Source organism: Suillus bovinus, assembly GCF_016758785.1.
Source record: "Suillus bovinus strain UH-Sbo-P2 chromosome Unknown EDB93scaffold_65, whole genome shotgun sequence".
Taxonomy (NCBI): domain Eukaryota; kingdom Fungi; phylum Basidiomycota; class Agaricomycetes; order Boletales; family Suillaceae; genus Suillus; species Suillus bovinus.
The window spans coordinates 174668-198332 of record NW_024542121.1 but is presented as its reverse complement, the minus strand read 5'-3'; the positions used below and the strand labels follow the sequence as shown (position 1 = coordinate 198332).

General features: G+C 47.6%; 7 protein-coding genes across 7 annotated transcripts; 4 read left to right on the top strand and 3 right to left on the bottom strand.

Annotated features, from left to right (window-relative positions):
- Positions 1–28: 28 nt before the first annotated feature.
- On the bottom strand, positions 29–6222 carry EDB93DRAFT_1242351 (uncharacterized protein; the record flags this gene model as incomplete). The annotated part of the gene is made up of 18 exons (XM_041452002.1): positions 29–330; positions 381–499; positions 552–675; positions 724–1097; positions 1161–1236; positions 1284–1428; positions 1484–1771; positions 1824–1888; positions 1937–2135; positions 2158–3429; positions 3472–3519; positions 3540–4503; positions 4559–4882; positions 4941–5212; positions 5262–5606; positions 5655–5914; positions 6060–6129; positions 6187–6222. 18 exons carry the CDS (start codon positions 6220–6222, stop codon positions 29–31), a joined length of 5283 nt encoding a protein of 1760 aa, XP_041304154.1.
- On the top strand, positions 6064–7109 carry EDB93DRAFT_1168699 (uncharacterized protein). The gene is made up of 4 exons (XM_041450275.1): positions 6064–6129; positions 6187–6465; positions 6528–6896; positions 6959–7109. The coding sequence occupies exons 2-3, from the start codon at positions 6398–6400 to the stop codon at positions 6679–6681; spliced, it is 222 nt and encodes a 73-aa protein (XP_041304153.1). The 5' UTR covers positions 6064–6129; positions 6187–6397; the 3' UTR covers positions 6682–6896; positions 6959–7109.
- EDB93DRAFT_1091528 (cytochrome P450) lies at positions 7008–9505 on the top strand (the record flags this gene model as incomplete). Its single annotated transcript, XM_041446368.1, has 18 exons — positions 7008–7120; positions 7177–7292; positions 7351–7389; positions 7419–7492; positions 7548–7691; positions 7746–7862; positions 7922–7949; positions 8004–8185; positions 8242–8383; positions 8436–8470; positions 8517–8627; positions 8685–8722; positions 8771–8804; positions 8857–8989; positions 9046–9132; positions 9192–9216; positions 9265–9411; positions 9466–9505. The coding sequence occupies 18 exons, from the start codon at positions 7008–7010 to the stop codon at positions 9503–9505; spliced, it is 1605 nt and encodes a 534-aa protein (XP_041304152.1).
- Positions 9506–10907: 1402 nt separating this feature from the next.
- On the bottom strand, positions 10908–11568 carry EDB93DRAFT_1091496 (uncharacterized protein; the record flags this gene model as incomplete). The annotated part of the gene is made up of 5 exons (XM_041446364.1): positions 10908–10955; positions 11006–11125; positions 11177–11206; positions 11257–11340; positions 11392–11568. 5 exons carry the CDS (start codon positions 11566–11568, stop codon positions 10908–10910), a joined length of 459 nt encoding a protein of 152 aa, XP_041304151.1.
- Positions 11569–13483: 1915 nt separating this feature from the next.
- On the top strand, positions 13484–14373 carry EDB93DRAFT_1322557 (uncharacterized protein). The gene is made up of 5 exons (XM_041454959.1): positions 13484–13828; positions 13884–13916; positions 13967–14139; positions 14186–14269; positions 14327–14373. Exons 1-5 carry the CDS (start codon positions 13676–13678, stop codon positions 14355–14357), a joined length of 474 nt encoding a protein of 157 aa, XP_041304150.1. The 5' UTR covers positions 13484–13675; the 3' UTR covers positions 14358–14373.
- Positions 14374–18242: 3869 nt separating this feature from the next.
- Positions 18243–18867, top strand: EDB93DRAFT_1253907 (uncharacterized protein; the record flags this gene model as incomplete). Its single annotated transcript, XM_041453539.1, has 5 exons — positions 18243–18272; positions 18326–18455; positions 18523–18654; positions 18703–18782; positions 18841–18867. The coding sequence occupies 5 exons, from the start codon at positions 18243–18245 to the stop codon at positions 18865–18867; spliced, it is 399 nt and encodes a 132-aa protein (XP_041304149.1).
- Positions 18868–19855: 988 nt separating this feature from the next.
- EDB93DRAFT_1106815 (atromentin synthetase) lies at positions 19856–22864 on the bottom strand (the record flags this gene model as incomplete). The annotated part of the gene is made up of 6 exons (XM_041447660.1): positions 19856–20061; positions 20117–20527; positions 20710–20873; positions 20929–21759; positions 21814–22189; positions 22237–22864. The coding sequence occupies 6 exons, from the start codon at positions 22862–22864 to the stop codon at positions 19856–19858; spliced, it is 2616 nt and encodes an 871-aa protein (XP_041304148.1).
- Positions 22865–23665: the final 801 nt, after the last annotated feature.

Sequence of the window (23665 nt, the reverse complement as noted above, 5' to 3'; positions counted from 1 at the left end):
CTTGCAAAGCAGATGAAAGCATCTATTGCTAAATCGCGCCCATCTCCTTCCCAAGAACCTGTAACGCCTTCCTCGCAAGTGTTCTTGCATCTACCTCCGTTGCATTGCCACCATTTTCTAGAGCACCGATGTGAGGCTGCAGAAAATTGCCTCTCCTCTCCTGGTTAGTCTCGGGTGGCGAGGTACTTGTGATCACCCATGCTGATGGCGTCTTCCGCGGAATAGAAGCGATTTCACACAACACCGAATAAAAATAGAAGAGATGAGCGACTGGCGACCGTTTCACCACATCCGCAATAAGTGCAGACGGTGAAAGACTGACATCAACCGCTGGGCAGACGCTCAGCATAGATCAGATCACAGAGCAAAGAAACAGGTACCGGGTTGAGAATCACTGAACTTCGATGGTGACTCCGACAGTGCGGCCCACAAGGTTCCTGGCCAGAGCCGTAAATCCACAATCTTGCGAAGTACATACAACAGTTCATCTTCACGAACCCTGTCAAAATTGGTTCAGTAACAGAGAATGATGCGACACGATTACAATTTACCTCGGGAAAGGCATATTACCCCGAATAGCCTCATCAGCAACATAGCTAACCATTGGAGTTTTGCATCGATCAAGTAAGGCCGGCAGAGAAAGTGCAGCAACTCGCTTCCTTGAAGACTCTTGATCTAGAAGAACAGTTAGCTCTGGAAATGCTCGCAGAGGGATTGAGTCACCGCTTGTAACATCAGAGCATATCAAAAACAGAAGATCAAAACACCAAAACGAAAACCGCTCTCTCGGAACCAAAAATCCAGATGCAGTTGTTCCGATATCGAGGTCCACCTTCTCGAAGTCATGCGATTCCCGAGAGTCATCTGATACATTCGCAGTATCTGTCGAGGGCGAACCAGGACGTGAGGGGTTCATGCTCGACTTGTATAACTGGCTGCCTTTGTGCAAGATCTTGGCCAACTGTGCGATGAGGTGATCAGGAACTCTTGTATCTCCCAGATGCGGTACGAGATCAATCTCCAATGAGCTGATGAGAGACAGATCAAAGTTTTCCTCCGCTTCCTGATCTTCGAGTGAGAAACCCTCTGTCACAGTGCTACAAACACGTTAGTGATGGAGTACAAAAAACGACAGAATGAGATAAGAACGAAGTGCGCACCAATCAGCCAAAATGCCACCCCGAAAGACTTCAATGATTTGTCGCCATATGCCCTCGACTCGCGTATCGGATATACCTGTATTTTATAATCAGATGAAGTCAACCAAATCATTGACTACGTACGATCGCCGAATGCTGCCATCCTTCTGACCGAGTCAGTGACTATACGGAGAAAACTTGTTGTCGCGGTTTTCCACAGAGGAGGATCTTTGCCAAACTTTGATGGAGCAGGACACTCGTACTTTAGCTTTATTGGTATTGAATAGGTCTGAGTACAAAACAAAATGAGCATTCGGAGACCAAGGACATCATCAATGACATACCGAGAAGACAGCTTCCAAGGTACCATCTTCATAGATCTCGAGTTCATCCTTGAAGCGCATGTACAACTCAACGATAAGCGGCATAACCTTCTTGGACAACGCAATGTATGTGACTTGTTTTTGGGACGATGTCGCAATAGACGTTGAGAGGGAGGCGGGAGACAAGATGGGCACATGAAAAGCAGCCAGAAACGGAAGTGTGCTGAATTCTGAGAGATCTCGTAAGATGAGAGATGGGACACCAGAACCCGTTGAGTTAATATCGGCGATAGCGTCCAAGACCACTGCCTGTCATATCAATAAGACGATGGTGTTCAGTGAATGCTGAACATTCACCTACCTGAACAGGTGACAAACCATCAACATCCGGACGATAGTCCGTAGAGTTAGGATAGGTAAGAACGCCTGTGCATGGCTCAGGAAGAAGGATGCGACAAAAATAGAGAGACGTACCCTTGAGGATTTCCATCAGACGATTGAGGCGCTGAAGTGGCCATTCCTTCTTCGTCTGGGCCAGACTAATGGAACGGGTGCTCCGTATGACGTCGACAAGAGCGACCAAACTCTCCTGTGTAAATGCACGGTAGAGTTGTGTCGTATTCGTACTCGGAGAGAGCTGAGATCCCCCACCCTGGAGTACCATGCTCCCCATCTCACTGCATGCCCTTCCATACACATTCCCAAGCCTCCGATACCTTGACCTGCAGAGAAGCGTCTGCGCCAGAAAGCGCTTTCACCACTTTCCCCAACGAAAGTAGTGCAGGCGGACTCAAGTTTCGACGGTCCAATGATACAGTATCGTGAACGTGGGTAACAAACACGGACCACGCTTTCGAGAAGGAGTCCAGATGCATGATCTTGATGACTAGGAAGTCGCTGATAATAGATCCAATCGACTGCAATGCAAGACTCTTCGATTCGTCCCATGCATGCTCGGGAGACTGCGACGCCAGACCAGAGTTCAGCAAAGCTCCGGGCTCAGAAGTGCTACGCCGGGTTTCTAAAGATATTGCGTCGAGTAATGGGAATGTGATCTTCCATATGCAGTCATTCCATGTATCCAGCGTAAGCGTGGCTCCGTAAAGTTGCATTGCACGGAAAAGGGTCTGAATGGCGCCTACACGAACTTCGTGCCTAGCGTCAGTACAAAGACCTAGAACTTCCAACAGTAGACACATCCACAGCGCGCTATATTCTGGTTCCATCTCTGCATCCTTCCGCTTTGCCTGGATCGAGTCCGACACACTCCAGAGAAGGCTTTCTGCCGCAGTAAGCGCAATGTTCGTGTCAGCTTGTCGACCAAATTGTCCGAGGGTTTTGATGCAAAGCCGCAAGTCTTCAGGGGATAACACAGACACAGAGTCGCAAACAAGTTTGAGGGACTGGAAGGCGATCTTCACCAGTGCTGTGTAGCCGCGGTCGTTAACATACCCTAGAGGCAGTGGCTTTTGACGGGGCGTCTCTTGAAGCGACAACGTGCTGATGGAATCGACCGACTGAGATCTGGAGGGAGCCGCAGGTTTACAGATGCTCCCTAGCATCTCAAAAATGCTACCCCACCCGACGATGAAAGTGTGTCCGGACGCTTGTAGAATTTGATGCAGGGTCTCCAATCCCATTCGCCGGAGCTCGATATTCGTGCTCGTCGGTAGGACGTCGGATGATGCGGGTACTATCTGTTTGGACAGAACGTCGAGAACGCGACGCTGAACTTTGGCCTGCAGATCTCCAGTGGATGACAAGTTACGGGGGACCACGGTGAGAATTTCATCAAGGACGCGTGCTGCCTGCACTCGTATGGACTGCGGCGCTGAGGAGAGACCCATAATCCACAGAAGGTGATTTGTAGTAGTGTTCCATGCAACCTCAGGTGCGCGATAGATGAAGCGATGCAAGTTCAACATTGCTACCGAACCCAGGCGCTCCACACCAAAATCACCCTGACGCTGAGAAGATGTTAGATCTCATTATGACGCACAAGGGTAAACCCTGACATACCAGCGCTGCGCGGCAGATGAATTCCGCTGACGCGCCTCCTGTGAGGAGAAATTGGTACAGGACTCAAGAAATCATCCGACTCCATCAGCGTGCTTCCATCAGATTGCATACCAACCATCTCTGAGCTAAGTTTGCAGAGCGCGGTGACAAAGTCCTGAAAAGCTGAATCCTCCAGGTTTTTGGACGCATCGAAGAGGCGCTGCACGGCAGCAAGCACGCTCTCTGAATCGATATCTATGAGGAGGGGGTGACGGGCCACTTTCCCCTGTTCAGCGGAGCTCGTCGCTGACACGGATCGATTGGGTGTCATGGGTGTGCTCATCCGCCGGTTGGTAGCTGCTTGCGATGCTTTGACGTTCAAGACGTAATCCGCATTCTGTAAAGCTTCCAGAATGCCATACCAGCTCTCTCCTAGGCTGCCAGCGAGGAAAAGGGCACTAGATACCAGCACTTTGAGACATGCCAGATTTCGTTCGGAAAGTCCCGGAGCTTGGATAGGTGCTGTCAACCCCAGGTTATCCGTGAATGAAGTTGACGTTCGGGGCGTCGGAGGTTCCACGTACGATTCTAAGCTGGACACTACTCGCGAGGGTATTGCAAATTTGGAAAGTGAGTTGAACAATGCATCGCGAGGAGTGCTGAGGGCAAGCATCCCCGCCACGTTCGTCAATGCTTGATAGCTGCTAAGAACGTCTATAAAGAGCTCATCTGACAGATTTGTCGAGATAATGAAGGATAGAGCTGCGAGAAGCGCAGGCCAGCCGTTCTCAACCATAGAACGGACGATGATGAGGTGCTCAGTTGCAGGATCGTCCTGCGGGAGAGCGGAGAGGTCAAGAGAAGCAGGTGCGCGAATGACAGGCTCGCCAGCCGCTCGAGGACGTTGAACCATGATGGACGTGTACAGTGGGCCGGTGAACGAAGCGAAGCCTTCGCATAGGGAGACAATACACTGCACAGCGAGAAGGTATATATATGCTTCGGGGATGGGCGGGGAGTCTGCTTTGTCTAATTGATCGATACTGGTCAGGAAAGATAGCTCAGGATAATCCGTGAGATGCGAAATGAAGACTGTACCATTGAAGCTTCATGGCCGAGTTCTGCACGCTTAGACCAATGCCAGACCCAATTATCCCAACTACTCCTGACACGGTGGCACTTGCAGCCGTGGCAACCATTCCAGCAACCCCACCAACATCCAAACCGTAATTGGATCCCGATTGTGCAGCACTATCACCCGCATGAGAAATTCCGACCCCCATCATCTGCGGGCTAACTCCGAGAAGCGCAGGTTTCTCAGTAACGAGACGCTTCAATGCGACTATCATAGAGCTAAAGACCTTGGAGCCCGGCTGCTGCGCATCATAGCGATCCCATATGTTTCGGACAAGCTCGGCATCGCTGCATACCCTGAAAAGAAATATTAGTGCAAACTTCGCGCGTCAAGCTTGAGACAAACCCTCTCATTATCTCCATTGCGAGAACCCTTGTCCATATTGGACGTGAGCTGGAATGGTCCGGATTTGATGCGTCGGGATCTTCTGAGATCATTCTTATGAGAAGCATCAGGAATACTTCAGCTTCCGTCTCTAGTTCGAATGAAAACTGCTTCAGAATCAAGAACACAACTCGTGTGCATCTGAGTGTCAACGGAAAGACATGTCTGTCGGAGAGAGATTTCAGGATGAGTGGACAAAGGTGGTGTTGCAGCAACATCAAAAGCTCGGCGTGCTGCGACGAGCATTAGTATGAACTAGCTGAATGAGACTGACAAACTTACCTTCCTGAATAGCTCGTGGTAGTTCGTGAGTACACTCTCAATTAACTCCAAGGCGAAGGTCTTATGTAGGTAGTCGAGCTTCAAGAAATTGGGTCTCTCTGAATTTGCTAGGAGACACAGATCTTCGAAGACAGAGAATGCATCTTTGGCACAAGGCCCTAACGCTTTGGTACTACCATCCGGAAGAGTCGCCTCAGAGAGCTCCGGGGTGTCGCTGGCCTCTTGACGATCCTCGTTAACCATTTTTTCAAAGATAAACATGACCAGTTGGCGCAGGGTAGCTGCAGCTGTCGAAGAAACTACTGCGATCCTAGAATCCTGCAACTTAAAACAAAGAAGCAATGCCTTTCACGGGTAATCAGACAGGTACTAGGAAGTATCGAGAGAACGTACCTCTCCCAGGAGCTCTCCGTGTATTGAAGGAAAATTAGTGATCAAGGATACTAAGGTTTGCAGGATCCGAAGTTGAATGTCCACGCCTTGGCTCATAGCATCGTTCATCGTGCTGACAATGAGTGCGACAGCAGACTGCGGCACTGCCTTGAGGGCTATCAGCCGCTGCAGCGACCCCAACGAGATGGCGACGACTTTCGCGTTCTTGGTCGCGCATCCCATAAACACTGGACGAAGAAGATCATCCGACTGTGCGCTGTCTGTGGGTGAACGATGAAGAAAGTGGGGCGCATTTCGATGGAATCACGTACCAGACGCCAAAGATGCTGTTGCTTGCTCTGGAGAGGATCTAAGTATCGCTAGCGACTTCTCTGCTGCCTTTGTGTGGACATAAGACGTCAGTACGTGTGATGAGTGCTTGCCGTCGTACCTCGCGTATTTCCGGATGCTTTCTCCTGGACTCGCTGGCGAGAGACTTTAGGCGAAGGTGTAAGTAGACATTGACAGGCCATCATTGTAAACACAAACACACTTGCAATTCAGTCACTAGGAAGGCTAGTGAGCTCATCTCGTCCTTGCGTGATTCTGAACGAGATTTAAACGAGTCCACACAAATTCCAGGCTTTTGTCGGTTATAGCGGAACACAGCCCAGGCTGCCCAGTGCGCAGAAGATCAGAGATTGAAAGAAATTGTCAACTGAGGGTCGAATGATGAACTGCAATTGTGTTTGGGAAAGTGTATTATGGGCGCTTCAGAGTTGACGTTGTTGATGATCATGATTGGCTGTGATCATTGCTTCAGCATCTACCCGTACGTTCAAGTCTTCTTCTACTCTACTAGTAGTATATCAAACACTAACCGTATCACTATAGCAGCACCAATGGGATTACTAAAAGTTCAAGCTTGAGGACCCAAATGCTTTACGCTTTTTCATACAGTGTTCGTCATCATGCGTTCGGACAAGCGGGTCGCGGTAGAAATTCAAGAAAACTAGTTGAGGTAACCAATGCAATCCCATTGTACTAATTTAGTGTTCATGCGACCTGCTGCCCATCTCTGTGTCACTCGATGATGTCTCGATCTACCTGTCGACGAATTCAATTCATACGTTCCGGTGGCATCTGTCCGAGTGCTTGCAGTTCACGACTGGCCACAATGTGTCCCAGTGACTATTAGGGTCCATTCGGATTTGATTCTCCGTCTGTTGGAAGGGAGTCCGGTCCGAGCTGTGACGTGCCAGTGTGTGGTGGTTCTCCCGCTGTACAAATTCTGAATTTTGAAATCGGCAATATGTATATGATAGAGTGCAGAGTGGTGCCTTGCGTACTCACGGCGTGTTCTCCCCCGCAAGCATGATTATCACTGGTTTGTCGTTGGAGACCCTTGCAACATTAGTGAGTTTGGTGTGTGCACTGCGCGCCTTCCAGCTCTTCTTAGATTTCCGTCGACTGTTGGAAAGCATTCAGTGAGTTACTACCAGCTTTATCGAATTACTTATATAGAACTAATTATCTTGCATAGTCACCTTCCAGGATACAGAACAATCATCGATCACTTAAGCGTGCTCGAATGCCTGTTTCCCCCGATCCCCTTGTTGAACTTAGGTCATGACCATTCTTGGCTGTTGAAGCATGCCCGTACGTCGAACATTTTCCACCCTGGTTTATTTTCCCTAGTCAACATAAATCTCGGAAGCCTTTGCAGAGAGGGGCCTTGATATAATTTCTACTGTAAGTTGCCTGCAACACCGTGGTGTAGCAAAGGTCAATGGTTCTATGTGGCATGCTGGCCGAAAGCAGCGGGATCGCTGTTCATAGCAGACGCCAATGTAATCAAGGTATGACCGTCTATTTCGGCCTTGAAAGCCTTCAGATTGATTAATCGTACCAAAGGACGTTGTTTGGTCTCGTGGAGGACGCTTCCCGAAACCTCTTGGACGATATGCCATATTAGCATTCTTCGGGGAAAACATTATTGTTTCCGAAGGCGACCAATGGAAGCGTTACCGCAAGATCGCCGCACCTGCGTTTTCAGAAGTCAGTAACTGACGTCCACGCGTACATTGAAGCTTCCTAACTTATAAGTTAAAGAGTAACAATACACTGGTCTGGGATGCAACGATACAGATCATGCTCGACCTTTTTGATACAATGTGGGCTGGACAAGAAGAAGTGGTTTTTAATCACTCCGTAGATTTGACTTTTCAAGTGAGAGCTCTTGATGCCACCTCCGCGTTTCTTTTAATTAATTTTATTCGGATCACCAGATTGCTCTGTTCGTTATCGGGGCTGCAGGTGAGCGTAATCGGCCTTATGAATAGATAGTTGGATATGTTGAACTCATTATAGGCTTTGGTCGTCCTATAACCTGGAAGGAGGACGCTGTGGTCCCACTCGGACACCAACTTACTTTCAAAGATGCTATCCACACAGTGACACAAGACCTCACCCTTGCATTATTAGTACCGAGATGGGCCATGGGACTTACTAAACGTTTCAGACGTGCAAGGCTCGCCTTCGATGAATTGCATGTCTGTACCATAATCGTGACTGAGTACTTGACATTTTGATGACCTTTTTTTTGTAGCGATACCTAACAGAGATGATCCATGAACGACAGGTATCCCAGCAGGAAGATCGTCACAACCTGTTATCCAGTTTGTTATCAGCAAATGACGATGATAATTTGTCGAAGGACGAAGTAAAGCTGAGTGACAGCGAATTAATTGGTAAGCTACAATTTCAGACTTTGTAACAGAGCATGACGACACTGTCCGACAGGCAATATCTTCATATTTTTGGTCGCAGGACACGAGGTATCACATCCATTTCACACTTTTGCCTCGCGCTGACGACTTACAGACGACAGCCCATACACTTTCTTTTGCGTTCGCACTATTGGCGTTACATCCCGATAAGCAAGAAGAAATGTACCAACATATCAAGCGCGTACTGCCTGATGGAAGAATTCCTGTATTTACCCCTGAATCACAGACAGCTATACAACCAGGCTCACGACGTTTTTGACAGACTTATAATGATATGCCGTCATTGGCCTACTCTTCTGCGTCAGTTTGCCTCTGAATCAACTGGGTTATGGGCTGATATCGGAGCAGCGTATTCAACGAGGCACTGCGGATGTTCCCCCCTGTATGTTGGTGAAGCGAATATCTCCAAGCGTTTGCGTTAACCTTAAGTGCAGGTTTCCGTTGTAACCAAGGTAAGTACCGAAGACACGACCTTCACCCTCGCAGATGCGAACGGCACGATGAAAACGGTCGTTGTGCCTAAAGGATTGGAACTTGCACTGGACGTACCTGGGCTTCACTACAACCGTAAGTCACTTTCATAATGCAAAGAGATGCAATAACAACATGGCGCATGATTGTAGCTAAGTACTGGGAAGATCCATTCTCGTTTAAGCCCGAACGATTCCTGGGTGAATGGAACCGAGATGCATTCCTTTCCTTCAGTGGTGGTAAGTGTCACTGTAATATCTTGCTCAGAACGAACTCGAAGACGCACATTTTAATGAAGGTCACAGAGGGTGTTTAGGAAGAAAGTGAGCATATTATCATTTATCCTTGGTCATCCATTTGATTTTGTTTAGGTTCGCGGAAACCGAAGGAGCAGCTGTTCTCACCATGTTAATTTCGCGATATACGATTTCAATCAAGGACGAGCCGCAATTTGTTGGCGAAACATATGAACAGCGCAAGGCGCGAGTACTTGACGCGCGAAGTATACTCACTCTGGCGTATGTTGGACTTCTACTCTTGTGAGATGAAATGTTGATGGCTGTTACTATTAGACCAACCCGCCTTCCCCTGGTGTTCCGACGGAGGATTTAAAGAAAAGCTTTGGCTATACCTGTAAGTCGCGCTCAATTTTAACACAAATATGGCAACTTCTTATTGAGATCCTCTAGGACCTCATAATACTTGTTACTACAAACCGTTTTGCATTCATTGAAGACAAATTGTTGTTGTTCTAAGTACTTACTAGGCTGGTTCTCGAATCCAACCTATCCTGCCTTGGGGCGCAAGGCGGTGAAAAGCTATCATCGGTTGTTTGCGTACCATTGTGACTCCGCCGGCGCTTGATTCAATAATATTTGATCAAATGCCACGCAGATGGGCCAACCTGTCCCAGAATCTCTCAAATGAACATTTGGAAGTGCGAAAATGAGCGCCGTCGATGCGGGATGATGATGGAGCATAATGCCTCCATCTTTAGGTGCAGAGCATACTTGCTAAATAGCCAACGCCACACCTTTTCCCCCCTGTTATTATAATTTATGCGTAGTTGAATGCATCAATATTTGAGATCGAACCTCTTTTTCCCCAAGTCTGGAGGGAGTTTTTCAAGTAAGAAATCGGCCTAAAAGACAAAGTCGATGGACTTCTGATTGAGCAGAGGAGGAAACGAAGAGGGTCAGAATAGCGAAAGCGTGGACAATATCGTGGAGTTGTCAAATAACGTGAGTGCCATATGCAAAGAGCAAGGAACAGAATCGTGAATGGTCCTTCACAGAATGTAAGAATTACTGGCGCCAGACAATATTCATGAGAAGATCTACAATTAAGTGCGTTAATCTTCGTACTGCGGAGTCAGACGATACGGCTATCCTTCAAGAGCTTGAAGCAAAGGATTTGTCAATGGGTGTGGAGCCTTGAGAAACCCATTTGAGTGAGAGGTTGAGAATGATATTGCCTTATAATTCGGCTCGGCTGCATGATTAACTTGTCTGCATCAATATGATTGGGAGGCGGACGCCGAGAACTCCAAAACCTCCGAAACATTAGGAGAGCTCACCTAGACAATTCCGACCTTATTGGTAACAAGGGCGCATATGCGCTGGGCACGTTGTTCCTCATCTCTTCGTGGTCATCGGGCAGACGAGCCTGAAAGGCGATGACCGTCCCTTGCTATGCTATATGATCCTGCACCCGTGATCAGATGCTCAAATCCGATTGCTCTTACGAACTGTCGTAGCAAAGGTTGAGTTACTCCATAGGGTACCAGTAGGTAAGGTCACTTACTGAGTGCGGGACATGATTGGGACTTCTCAATCAATCACCATGGCACGGTTTCAGATGCTGTTTTGTCGCTTCGTTTGAAATGCGCAACAGACCACCGGGGTAGGTCCACAAAATACAATTTTCGTCAGTAAATAGTACATGAATGCTGCGAAGAGAAATGGAGGTAAAAGCAGTCACCGATAGGTATGAGAAACCATTATCTCCACTCGCTTCAACAACTAGGGTCATTGATGAACCACTGCCCATAGACGCCCCAGATCTAGACACATTTCAGGTACAATTTAGGAGTGATAACTCAAATGTACGTACGCTATTCGAGCACGAGTCTGCACCAGAGAATTGACGGTCTAAGAAGCGAGCAGGCGTTGTCGCACAGAATTCCTTATAGTCTGCGTTGGCCGGTACGTTCATGAGATGTTGCTCAATGTGCTACAATCAAAATCAACTCAAGTCCCAGGGAGCAGTACGTCTGCCTCTCACTCTCTGCTTCGAGCCTTTAGCAGTACATCCCTATGACATAGAGTGGTGAGTTTAGGTGAAATGCGAGACATTTAACTTACCCAATCCCTATACCCACTCCAGTATGTGACACAGTCTGGTTCGTCATTTTTGACGGCAAAATGCCCAACTACCGTGCCTGAGCGCTATACCAAGTCAAATACTGTTATCAGGACTAATGAGAAACATCAACCAACATCTTCGCATCTGGAAGGCAAGCGAGACCGGCCATGGATAACCACTGGAGTACTCATACAGATTTTCATCCACTGATAGTTCCAAGGGGAGACATTGAGTTCCGCTAGGTATTCCCTTGTTGCATAAGTGGTGCAGGAATGAGATTCAAGATTGGTCCAAACCACATTGACGGGCATAGAATAGTCAAATGGAAAAATATAAAACAGCCCCAAAATGAGTATAGCTCCGATAATTGTGATGAGGCAACATCTTGAGCCGTCGTTTGGTCGAGATCTTCCTCTCTGAAGGAGATGATCGGTTTCGCTGGACCTAAAGACGAGTATTAACAACTGCACATGCTTTCGTGCTACAGACATCGTGCCTGGAATGAATGCTAACCACCTCTATCAATGACTACAGTCGACAGAGATGTGTGGAATGAAAGCTTACACGATCCGAGAAACGGGGCGCGCTGGTACCGCAATCGAGGGCTGGCGTCCGTGATGCCTATGAGAACCATAGTCATGCGAGTGACCGTTGTGTATGTGGCTTTGCGCGGTGGAGTGAGAATGGCCAGGACGGGATGCTTGTGGCGAAGCATATTGCTTGTATGGAGGAGGAGGATCTGAACTGATAAACACCTCATTAGATTTGACAATTGCAGCAACCTTAGAATCTTACCTTGTATAATGCGACATCGTATCTTTTAGTGTCTTGTAAGGTGAGCATAAACTCGTGGATTATAGACGCGGTAGAATGTGGGAGAAGTATGAAGATACATACATTCTCCCTGGATGTCACATACGTAAACACGCTGCAGGGCTAAGTTAGACGCCAGTGGCACGGGCCCAGGCGCGCAAGGCTTGCCACAGGCTTTGACGTCACGGTTGTTAAGAAAAGCGTTTGTCCATGGGAAGTCGAGATTTCTGAGCATGATTTCAAATTTTCATCACAATCCTGCTTCCTAGCAATGATCGAGACTAGCCAGGCGAACGTAAAACAGTCATAATGAATTCGGACAGGATCGACATCAGACTCATCGATATCCACGAAGATGGCATAGGCCACTCCGACACCGGCAGAGAACAGCAGAAATAATGTCGTCTATACCATACACCCAGCATTCAACGCTATGTCCCACAATTCCATCAACGTTTTCGAAACTGGATTCAAGGCATCTATTAGTGAGTCCGAGTCATTGTAGCTTGCGCCGCGAGTTCCCATACTCACTGCATTTTTGCTAAAGCATAATGTTTTGTCCGTTCAAGGCAAGATCATGTACTTCATCACTTATATCACGACCATGGACGCTATATGATCTCAATACCATTGAAGAATTCGAGCTCGCTTGCTATGAACAGAAGAGGCCAGGCTGAAGACATCATTCATCACAGTAGGCACCCGGGAGGGAAGTGTCGAAGGAGGGTCCAGTCAAACGGAATTGAAGCTTTGTCTATTCTGTTCATGGGTCGGAATTCAAGGGTTCTTGGGGCGGATTTCTTCATAACCCAATAAGACGCATGCCAGACTTCGAATCTAAGCGTATGTTGGCCGGTACGTCTTATTTGATACCCGACAAGATATGCGCCAATCTATAATGTTTGATGATGGGCAATCAGACTCATCCGCAGACATGTACCAAGCCTGTATGACCACACAAGCTTTCACAGTACGTTACATTGGTCTTTCCCTCGGTCCGACAAGCATGGTTGACGTTCGATTTCAGCCAACACGCGCACCGGCACCTACTACTCCGTCACCCCTCAGTCGTACACGAAACTTCTGGGGAAAACTCCAAAAATGCAGACCCTGTCGAGCACCACAGCATGTAACCCATTCCAGAGGGTGTCTCGCATCCCTACGTTCTCTTGTTTGTTCTCAAATATCCGATCATTCGTATGGAAGTCCTCGGAAGATCGAGCTCACCTTCATCTACAGAGGTTTCCGATATCACTGCTTTTAATCTCAATTAGATAGGTAGGGAAGAGGGAAATTCTGTCGTTTTCGTCGTATTCTGATTGTTCATTATAGATCATGTCTTTACCAACGCTCTTATTCGACATCAGTTTGTTGTGTAATCCTTGTGCTTTATTGTACGGACGAGTGAACAGTTCGAGGTGGAATTGATTGCCTAATGCAGGGAAACAGACGCCGTGTGTAACTGTTGTGTCATAAGCCATACGAGCCCTCGCTTCGTATTTGTTCGCTGTTATCTCTCGCCGCGATCTCGTTCTGTACCACACAGTACAGCTTTCATCATAAGCCAGATCACCTCTACTTCAGGACGCACACTAAGATCTCCCCATGGCAACCATCGACGCTCAGGTCCTCAGGGAAATGATTGAACGATTTCGAGTTCTTATCATAGGAAGAGCAAATGCAGGCAAAACGTCCATCCTTCACAAGGTCTGCAATACCACGGATGAACCAGAAATTTACGATACCAAAGGACAAAAGGTACGATCGATTGTCTATGCGATGCACGGGTTTACCGCTGATCAATCGTGGATAGATCGATGCGGCAGTCGTGGAATCATCGATCAAGGTGCGTGCACCATTTTGCCTGCAGGCATTTATACGCTGACAAACGATCAGCGTGGAAATCACGACATCAGAAACGAGATGGTGTTCAAAAGTAATCCCACTTTCGTCTTCCACGACTCATGCGGGTTCGAAGCGGGTTCTGAAGAAGAATTCGAGGACATGAAGAATTTCATCTCGGAACGGGCAAAGGCGACAAAATTGGAGGAACGACTTCATGCTATTTGGTAAGTGGCTCCCTCCTGACATTCAGCGCTTGTTGACTTCCATCAGGTTCTGTATTCCAATGGACGACCATTGTCGAACATTTCAACGGGGCGGAGGAAAAATTCTTCTTGGAGTGCGACACCGGGCACAGCGAGTTTTCAGGTCTACTTTCCTATGTTTTACTCGGACTAAATGATCCATCTTCAGTTCCCGTGGTCGTGATATTCACCAAATTTGACGCTTTACGTCCAATCGCATTCGGAGAACTCAAGAGGGAACTAAAAGGGGCACCAGTAGGAGAATGCTTGAAAGGGATTCCTCAGCGGGTCGAAGAATTGTTCATGAAGACAGGTGTCTTGAATCGATTGTACGATCCTAAAAACCGTGCTCGTCCTAAGTCCTATGTGCGCTTGGAAAGTAAGTGATTCAGACTGACTCGTGCCACATCAAAGTTGATTGATTTCACCATCCTAGATATGCAGAAACCGAACACGAACTGCAGCACTCTACTGGAACACACCACTCTAGCATTGGACAACGAAGAATTGCAACTGTGCTTGATATCGACACAGCAGTCGAACCTGGAGCTTTGCATCAAGTGCGCCGTCATGTGAGTCGCACAGTTGCAGGTCAACTATCTTACTTCCAGCATCATCTAGATCACTCGTCAACCGTACACATAAGCAATCTTGGCCAATCAATGATGAAGGCTATTCGTATGAAATTGCTAAGTGGTTTCCACATCTAAAAGTAAGACAAAGATTGATTCAGTCTGACGATGCCCTGGTAACACTCATGAATGGTAAATACTGAAGTGCTGAAACTATAAACAGTCTAATATTCATTGCTTGATTTTAGTTGACCATCATTAACAGCTGGTGAGCTGGTGGTTTACCAAGGTCAAACAGTATGAACAACACTGATGGCTTGCTCCTATTCGCCTGTTGACAGGGAGTAAGTGGCTTGATGGTTTTGAGTCCTCGACCGATGCTCATGATCCCCATCCCTTGCTGCTGCTCGCCTGTTGACAGAAAGTAAGTGGCTTGATGGTTTCGAGTCCTCGACCGATGCTCATGATCCCCATCCCTTGCTGCTGCTCGCCTGTTGACAGAAAGTAAGTGGCTTGATGGTTTCGAGTCCTCGACCGATGCTCATGATCCCCATCCCTTGCTGCTCGCCTGTTGACAGAAAGTAAGTGGCTTGATGGTTTCGAGTCTTCGACCGATGCTCATGATCCCCATCCCTTGCTGCTGCTCGCCTGTTGACAGAAAGTAAGTGGCTTGATGGTTTTGAGTCCTCGACCGATGCTCATGATCCCCATCCCTTGCTGCTGCTCGCCTGTTGACAGTACGTAAGTGGCTTGATGGTTTCAAGTCCTCGACCGATGCTCATGATCCCCATTCCTTGCTGCTGCTCGCCTGTTGACAGTGGGTAAGTGGCTTGATGGTTTCGAGTCCTCGACCGATGCTCATGATCCCCATCCCTTGCTGCTGCTCGCCTGTTGACAGGAAGTACGTGCCTCGATAGTTTCTAGTCCTCGACCGATGCTGATGATCTCCATTCCTTGCTGCTGCTCGCCTGTTAACAGGACGTAAGTGTCTTGCTTTTCTTTCTTCCTGTAATCTATGTGCAGAAGTCTTACATCTTCCTGCTGGTTTTTTTGGCAGGTGGTATGTGTCTTGATCATATCTTCTATTGAAATAATACCGAATAGTTTAACTCATGTTCATAGCCTGATGTGAGCATCTTCTATTCTATCAGATGAGTGGAATTACGATTGCTCATATAATGCATAGTTCGTTGAGTACCCCTCTCTGATGGCTTATTTTCCATATTCACATATCTTACATATTGTCTTGCCCCACGCAGAATGTGAGTCGTTTTACCCTCATACCGTGAAGTATTAAATGTGTTGATGAATTGACTGGTTCTTTCACCTGTAGGATGTGAGTTTATTTTAATCGCCGAAGGATTCTAGCCATATAATCTCTTGCATTTATGATGTGTTCGCAGAATGTGTGTAAACCATGTCCTGTCTAGATTCTATATCACTCCACTGACAAACAATCTTATTGAATCAGCTTGTACGTCCATGGATGATACATCTTCACTGTCACGTAGTGGTGCTCATTTATTTCCAACTCTTGACAGTTTGTAAGTTACCCGTGCACACCTGTCATTGTCCACAATCTGGTGGTTGATTGTTTACAACTGTCGCGGTTCACCAAATAGAATGTGCGTCTCTGTTATTAACCAAACGTCAATGTGTCACCTCATGATTCTGACATTCCCTTTCCGCAGAATGCAAGTACTTTTCTCTATGGAGTTGATTCTGATGCACATACCTTCAACCTGTTTCCAAGACGGAACCAAGACAAGTGACATCATCAGCGTTCTTCAGCCTTTGGTAGGTTAATTTTGCTCTGCATTGATCCTCAGCGCTGTAAGACTGTGCAACAGGTTGCGAAGAGATCATTGTTTACTGCTGCTACAAACAGAATCATCCATGCTGGCATTGGTTAGTTTCCCAGCGTATGATCAGTTGTAGTTCTTATCACAGGAAGCAGCTACTATTATCGTCCTTGAGTACTCTGCCTTTCTGCCGAACAATACCTATGACGAGCTGGAGAGCGTCAAGTCTGCCCTGGACTATTACCTGAAATCTCCGACGGCCGTCGCTGTGGAAAAAGGAGCGAAAGAGATTTCTCGCTCCGGCTATGAGAAAGAGGAACTCGGGATAAAGATTCTTGACTTCATCCTTGAAAATCGCATGTGTACGTCCCTCGTTTCGTAGTGAACTGAGAATTCGAAATTCAACGACTACCCGCAGCAAAGAACTTGGCAGCACAGAAGTAGATGATTCTCGAGCCATGTTTACCACTTCTTTCTGCGGTTTACCCATACTATGCGCTCCCGTTGTGTACGATACCAAGCATGCCAGCTTCAACTATTGAGCGGTGCGGACTGTGATGTTTCCTTACTTCCGATGCTCTTCCCGTGTTACTTACTATACTCGACACTTCAGCTTCAACTGCTGAATGCGGCAGACTGTATTGGGTTTTGACGCCTAGTTGTCGCATCTCATCATATCGCGTTCTGTTTTGTATTATTTAGACTCAGGCTTGCGTTCGTCAAATAATTGCTATTCATTCTTATCTTCGATAATGAGAACTCAGGAACTGTCTTGGTATGCATCATTGCTGAGGCGGACGGGTATGTACGCCACCTGCGGGAGTAAGTCGTGTACAGAGACCGTGGTACAGATAAATCATCTAAGAGGCAATCACAGCACTGGACCATTGTCTCGACGAAGGGGAAGATATAAGACAGAACAACAAGTCGAGGTCCAAGTGATACGTCGAAATGAAAAGTTGAATGAGAAATACAACGGCGGTACAGGAGCGGTCACAAATAACAGATATGTAAATGGCAAGCACATCTCCCGGACTCCGAGTATAATATTAAAAGAGGAATGTGACATACCCAGCAGGCGCTTGCACTTCGTAAGGTTTCGTGCATAGAATTTCAACCCAGAGCATTGGATGCACACGTTCGTCCGAGTCGATGAGCCAAACTTGAAGTGCCATGCCGGTGAGGTCGACGGCAAGGCTTTTGACCACATGCTTGCCTCCGGGAACATCTTTGCAGACACTTGTGATATGACATAGATTTTGAACACCTGAGAACCAGCCCAGCAACCTCATGGTAGGCGTTTTGGCTGCAGTCAAAATGTCAATTGAAATGATTCTGAGGACGGGACATGCCAATGAGTGATAGGTCCAACTAGAGGTTATGGCAGTACTTCCTCGTAATTACTTGGTAGAAGTCTGGTGAATTATGTAAAGTTCCTCTTTGCCTTATTAGGCGCCGCTTATCTGAACCATGTTTCTCGCGCTTGCGGTTGTACATTTGAATTCTAAACATTCTTTTGAAGGCAAGGTGTATTTGGATTCGGTTTGTGCATGGAGGTGCCAGGGCGTCCAAAGTTGCTTTGAACCCTGAGCCGCCCAGTAATTCATTCACTATGCTCTTCGACTGGATTCACTGTTGACGTCATCAGTATCTTGATGTTCATCAATAGATTCAATGGTGCATTGTGTCTCTACCAAAGATTCTGCATGCAATGATTATATCCGCTCTGCGGGACTTCAAGGTAAGTTGGTTCGACAAATTTCAAACACTGCCAAATCTGACTTGGACATGCAGTTCTGTTCCATTTGTAGTCTGGCAGCATCTTCATTCTCGAGTCTGAGGATCGCATCTTTCAACTACATTTGCCCGAACGCCTCATTAATGTCCCCAAAATGGACTGAGGGTTTTTGGCGCGTAGTCGCCGGTACCCATTCCATAGTTGATGACTTAATTTCGATCGTCCATCATGGCACTTCCTTGAAACAGTCAAGGTAAGCTCAAAGTTCGCGTTGGCGATGATTCAGCGATAGATCCATTTTCGTTCAAAGATGTGTCCGTCACCGACGGTGGTCTCAATACTGTCGCATTCCTCGAAGGTGGCGATGGTGTCGTTCGCATGCTTAGTGCGTATCACTACACCATTCACTGCATCATCTGATCGATAATTTTAGAGAAACTCACTAGCCTTATGAACTCCGTTGGCTCTGGCGCATTCCCACCCGTCATCAACGACATCTGGGGTAATATCACAGTGGGCGTCTCCACGCAAGCGATCAACGATCAAACTACTCATCCAACTCTTCTATCAGAAAGTTCGTGCACGATACGATGCGTAGCTCCGACTTTGCGGGTATCACGCGTCATCAAGTCCAAAAACAGGTAAAATGTGTCTTGTGCTGTCATCAACGTTCATCAACGGTGATCAGTGCACTTCAAGCAGCATCCATTCTACCACCATGGGGTACGTCTTGATATTTTATTTATGTATGTACATCTTGCCGACTAACAGATAATTTACAGCAGTCTCGCTATCATTAGAGGAAGTTGCAGTTATAGTAATGCCAACCCGGCATGCGCGATACTGTGACGACTGGCGTTGCTGGTGACTAGCTAACCATCACAGCAGTTTTCGAAGATCGGTCCTGGGCTAATTTTACATTCCTTTGTACCAAATCCGATAGTTTTAGTCTTACTGTTGAGCTTGCTCTCAGCTGAGGAAACAGATTCCTGCAGCAGGCCTCGACGAGGTCATCAGGCTTCACCCCGGTCATTCTAACAGATCTATATCCGTTCTATGACAAGCGATCCACATCTCAGCTTCTTGCTTCTCGACCACACGAACCTTCGCTCGTCTATTCACCGGTACTTCTCCGTAGATACTAGCATACGACTCGCTACTCGCTACCATCCTTGATGAGAATCCCCATGGCTGTGTACGGCACAACCAGTCTAGTGGTCGTGCTGTTAGTTACCGGACCATATGATATCTTCCTTCTATTATAATTCTCGACTGTGCATGCGATACTTGTGTCGTTGCTACCACTGCATCCTCGATGAATCACGGCCCTAGTATACATGTCCAGTGCAGTGCAGCGGCATCATATGTAGCTCGATGATCGCGATCTGCCATGAAATTGGAGATCTCCGCACACGCTCAACAACTCGAATCACCCGCTCGAACCAAGGATAACAATAACATACTCTAAAAAATTCATTTTTACAAAAGATACTAGCTTACAAGTATAAACACGACATATCTACAATAATAAGCTCATACGATATCTCTTAAAATCACCCCCGTCTCCAACTTCCAACCCCAAGCATCTAAATACCACGAGATTCAAGACGGCTGCGGAAGATCTTCTGGAATTGAGGAACGTGGTCAAAGTCCATGAGCGTGTAATGTTGTCCAGGCACGTCCGTATATGTGGCCTGGCCGCGGCTGAAACCGTCCCATGGCTTGAGTTGCTTGTTAAGCCAATCAGCTTTGGTTCCCTTCAGCGGGATGGCGTAGAAGACATCAAGAGCAGCTTGACACAATCAATCGTCAGCGAGAGCATAAAACTAGAAGCAATCGCAACTCACAGACTGAACCACCCGGGTTGTAATCCTTGCCGCACTCAATGAGCGAGCCAGCAATGTCGACCCAGTGATCAAGCTTCTGTTGCGTGAGCTGGAGCTCAATAAGACGTTCGGGAGGTGACAGCTTCCAGACCACCTCCAGTTGTTCCTTGCGCGAGAGAGGTCTCAAAGCGGGCGCGAGCTCATTGGCATCTTGCTTTGTCACAAGACCGAGGAAATATGACAGATTGAGCATGCCACCAGTCCAGTCAATCTCGTGCATGCGGTCCGCGATGTGAGGGGGGATGTTGATCAGGCCGACGAATTTCACTTCATCGCCCATGGCCTCCAGGCGCTTGGCGACCTCAAAGGCGACAACACCACCGTAACTGTAACCAGAGATGGCATAAGGACCGGTGGGTTGAGTCCTCTTCACTGCAGCGGCGTAGGTCGACACCATCTCGTCCATAGAGGTAAAGAAAGGGGTGACCTGGCTCAAAGCCACGAGCACGAAGAGCATAGAAGGGACGCTCATTCTGGAAGTACTTGGCGAGGTTGACGAAAATAAGGACCTCAGCCGACACCAGGGTGGACGAAGAAGATCGGTGTCTTGTCACCTGTGAGCTGCAAGGGAACGATGGGGTCGTATTCCTCAGCGGTACCATCTTTTGAAAGAAGAGTGTTGACATAATTCGCCAAGCTGGAAATGACGGGGTGCTTGAGGATCTGGATAGTTGGTATCTCGGGCAAACCAAAGTGTGCTTCACCCTCGCGCTTGAGTCTGATAGAGAGAAACGTGAGAGGGATTCATGACTGAGATATCCTGTATTGCTTACCTGATGACATCGATAGAGGTACCGCCAAGCTCGAAGAAGTTGTCGCTTGCTGACATTTCGCTCTCGCTCAGGTTGAAGATCCCAGCGTAAATTTTTGCAAGAGCTTGCTCGGCCTCCGTGGAAGGGGCGACAAATGAAGAGCCCCGAGCCTCGCTGAGAAGCTCCTCAGCACGAGCGATGTGCTTGGCAAGTTCCCCTTGTTTGAAGAGGCTGACAAGGCGAGCCCTCGAGAGCTTTCCAAGAGTAGTCTTTTCCATCTGGTTGATGGGAATGGGGACGATGAATTGAGGAGGAAGGGTGATCATTTTGACACAGATATCACGGAGGGCGCGGTGGGTAGCAAACAGTTTCGTGGAAGCATCTTCTGCGGCAAGGTCGAAAGTAGGAGAGTAGAAGATAATGAAACCTTCAGTCTCTTGTCCGGGTGCACGGTAGGGAGCAGCAGCAAGGAAAGAATGCGTGACACCCTCGACAGTCTGGAGGTGCGTCTCAAGCTCGGGAATACCATATGACACACCGTGGACGATAACAGTGTCTTTGATGCGGCCACTAAGACGTAGAACACCGTCTTCGATAATGCCGACATCACCGGTGCGGTACCAACCATCAACAAAGCTAGAAGATGTGGCCTCCGCGTTGTTGTAGTAACGAACGAAGACCATGGGGCCACGGACTTGCAGCTCACCACTCTCCCCATCCCTGCGGATCGTCTTGCCATCTTCAGGGTCAACAATACGCATCTCACAACCGCGTACAGGGTGACCCAAGTCGAGGAACTCGTGTTTCGGTTCAGTAGTGCTGAGGTCCACCGGTTGATAGATACATCCGGCACTAAAATTACGATTAATGAGTTTAATGTTTCGATGTATGCTAAAAATAACCCACCAAGTCTCGGTCATACCAAATCCAGGTGAAATTACGAAAGAAACCTTAAGAGGGTCTTTTGCAAGTTGCTTAAGAACAGCTACAAATGATTGAGCAGTCTTCGAGATGACAGCCTCCCCTCCGCTGTTAATGCGCTTGATGGAAGAAAGGTCGAAAGTTCCAAAGAGATCGGTCCTCTTCTCCAAGTCTCGTGTGAGTTTCGCAAGCAAGAAGTTAGGGCTGAATGCAACGTTGATGGACTTCTCGTCGATCAAACGGAGGAAACGAAGCGGGTCGGAGAGAATAGCAGATGCATGGACATGAATTTGAGAGGCCCCAAACAACAAGGGTGTGATGTGCATTTCCAAGGAACCCGCGACATGGTCGAATCCGACCCCTGCAAAGATATCAATATTGGTAACAATAATTAAAACGATGACTTACAGTTAAGTACGTTGGTCTTTGGAGTCAAACCATAAGCCTCTCCTTTGGCAGAGCAAGCAGCCAAAATAGTGCGATGGCTGTGGACAACTGCTTTGGAAAAGCCAGTCGATCCAGAAGTTAAGAATAATATTGCCTCATCATCGGGCTGGGGGTTACTGGCGACCCAGTCGGCAGAAACGTGGTATTTCGAAGCTGACGCCTTGAGCTCCGAAAGAAGGTTAATCTCCAGACCGCTGATGGAGTTCACCTGCTCAGCACCGGACTCATTAGTGAGCCAGATGGCAGACGAGAACAAATTTTTGATATGAGCGACATGGCCCTCCTTGTGGGCCTGCTGGGCACTGAGCGCGGGTTGCAAGCATGGAACATAGCCTGCGAGGAGACACGCCCAAACAGCGGCCATGTTATCCTCGTGCTCGGTCAGGTAGACGACGATGACTGAACCAGCAGGCTTTTCCCAATCGAGCATGGCGCGAGCGAGGTTGCGCACATACTGGTTGAATGAGCTGAATGTAGTCGCTCGAATGGAAGAGTCGTGAGCGGAAGATGTGATGAATGAGAGCTCGTGCGAAGGATATTGCTCAGTAGCTTGAGAGAGAACGTCGTGGAGGGTGAGTGCTGCCGACATTGTGATGTTAATCTATGGTTTACGAGTGATTAGATATATAAGTTGATATGCTCTATGAAGAAGAGTGGGAAAGATTGAAAACGAGAAGCTGCTGGTTGATGGCAATCGAAGAATTCTGGAGATCCTTTTTATGCAAGAAAAGACGATGGAGCGACATTAGGGCGCTGGAGCAATTGAGAGACCGTAGCCGATGGTTTCAAGCTAGCGGTTGTATAGTGACATGAAACTAGTACAAAATAGCGAATAGGCTTGCGCAGGACGACATGAAAACAGGCCGATCCGGGATGATCGCAGACGATGAATCATCTTGGCGGCCCACGCATTTGCGCCATTAGGATTGACACATCTTCTTCCTATGGATGCACTTCGTTCAAGGTAAATAAATTGCAGAGCACGGCTTTCATAGTTCGAAGGCTGAGCATGACTCGGATCTATCAAGTTAGTTCGAGCACAGCAACGCGATTAGTCTAGTACCGTATCATTGAGCGCGAGTTCAAGATTGCTCCAGTAGGCTAACCTGTTAATGACCTTGACGTGTAGGGTGGACCGCTGCAATATGCAGTGAAATTTACGCCTGAGTTATTGCAATTGCGCTGATGGGGGGGCTGAAAATCTGGCAGACTAGAACAGTTTGGCCAAAACGGTATACACGGTATTGGCAAGAACCGTCGACCCATGAGGGATGGTCAAGAAGCGGTGACAGATCTCAGAAACAGAACTCTCTTACAGTACTAGGTCTGCCAAGAGTGAACGTTGACTAGTAACAATCCCGTGACCATGATACCATGTGACAATTACCCT

Coding starts and splice junctions, on each gene's coding strand:
- EDB93DRAFT_1322557 (XM_041454959.1), top strand. CDS start 13,676: ATGGCAACCATCGACGCTCAGGTCCTCAGGGAAATGATTGAACGATTT. Junction 13,829..13,883: donor ACGATACCAAAGGACAAAAG/GTACGATCGATT, acceptor AATCGTGGATAG/ATCGATGCGGCAGTCGTGGA. Junction 13,917..13,966: donor TCGTGGAATCATCGATCAAG/GTGCGTGCACCA, acceptor ACAAACGATCAG/CGTGGAAATCACGACATCAG.
- EDB93DRAFT_1168699 (XM_041450275.1), top strand. CDS start 6,398: ATGGGCGCTTCAGAGTTGACGTTGTTGATGATCATGATTGGCTGTGAT. Junction 6,466..6,527: donor CATTGCTTCAGCATCTACCC/GTACGTTCAAGT, acceptor GTATCACTATAG/CAGCACCAATGGGATTACTA.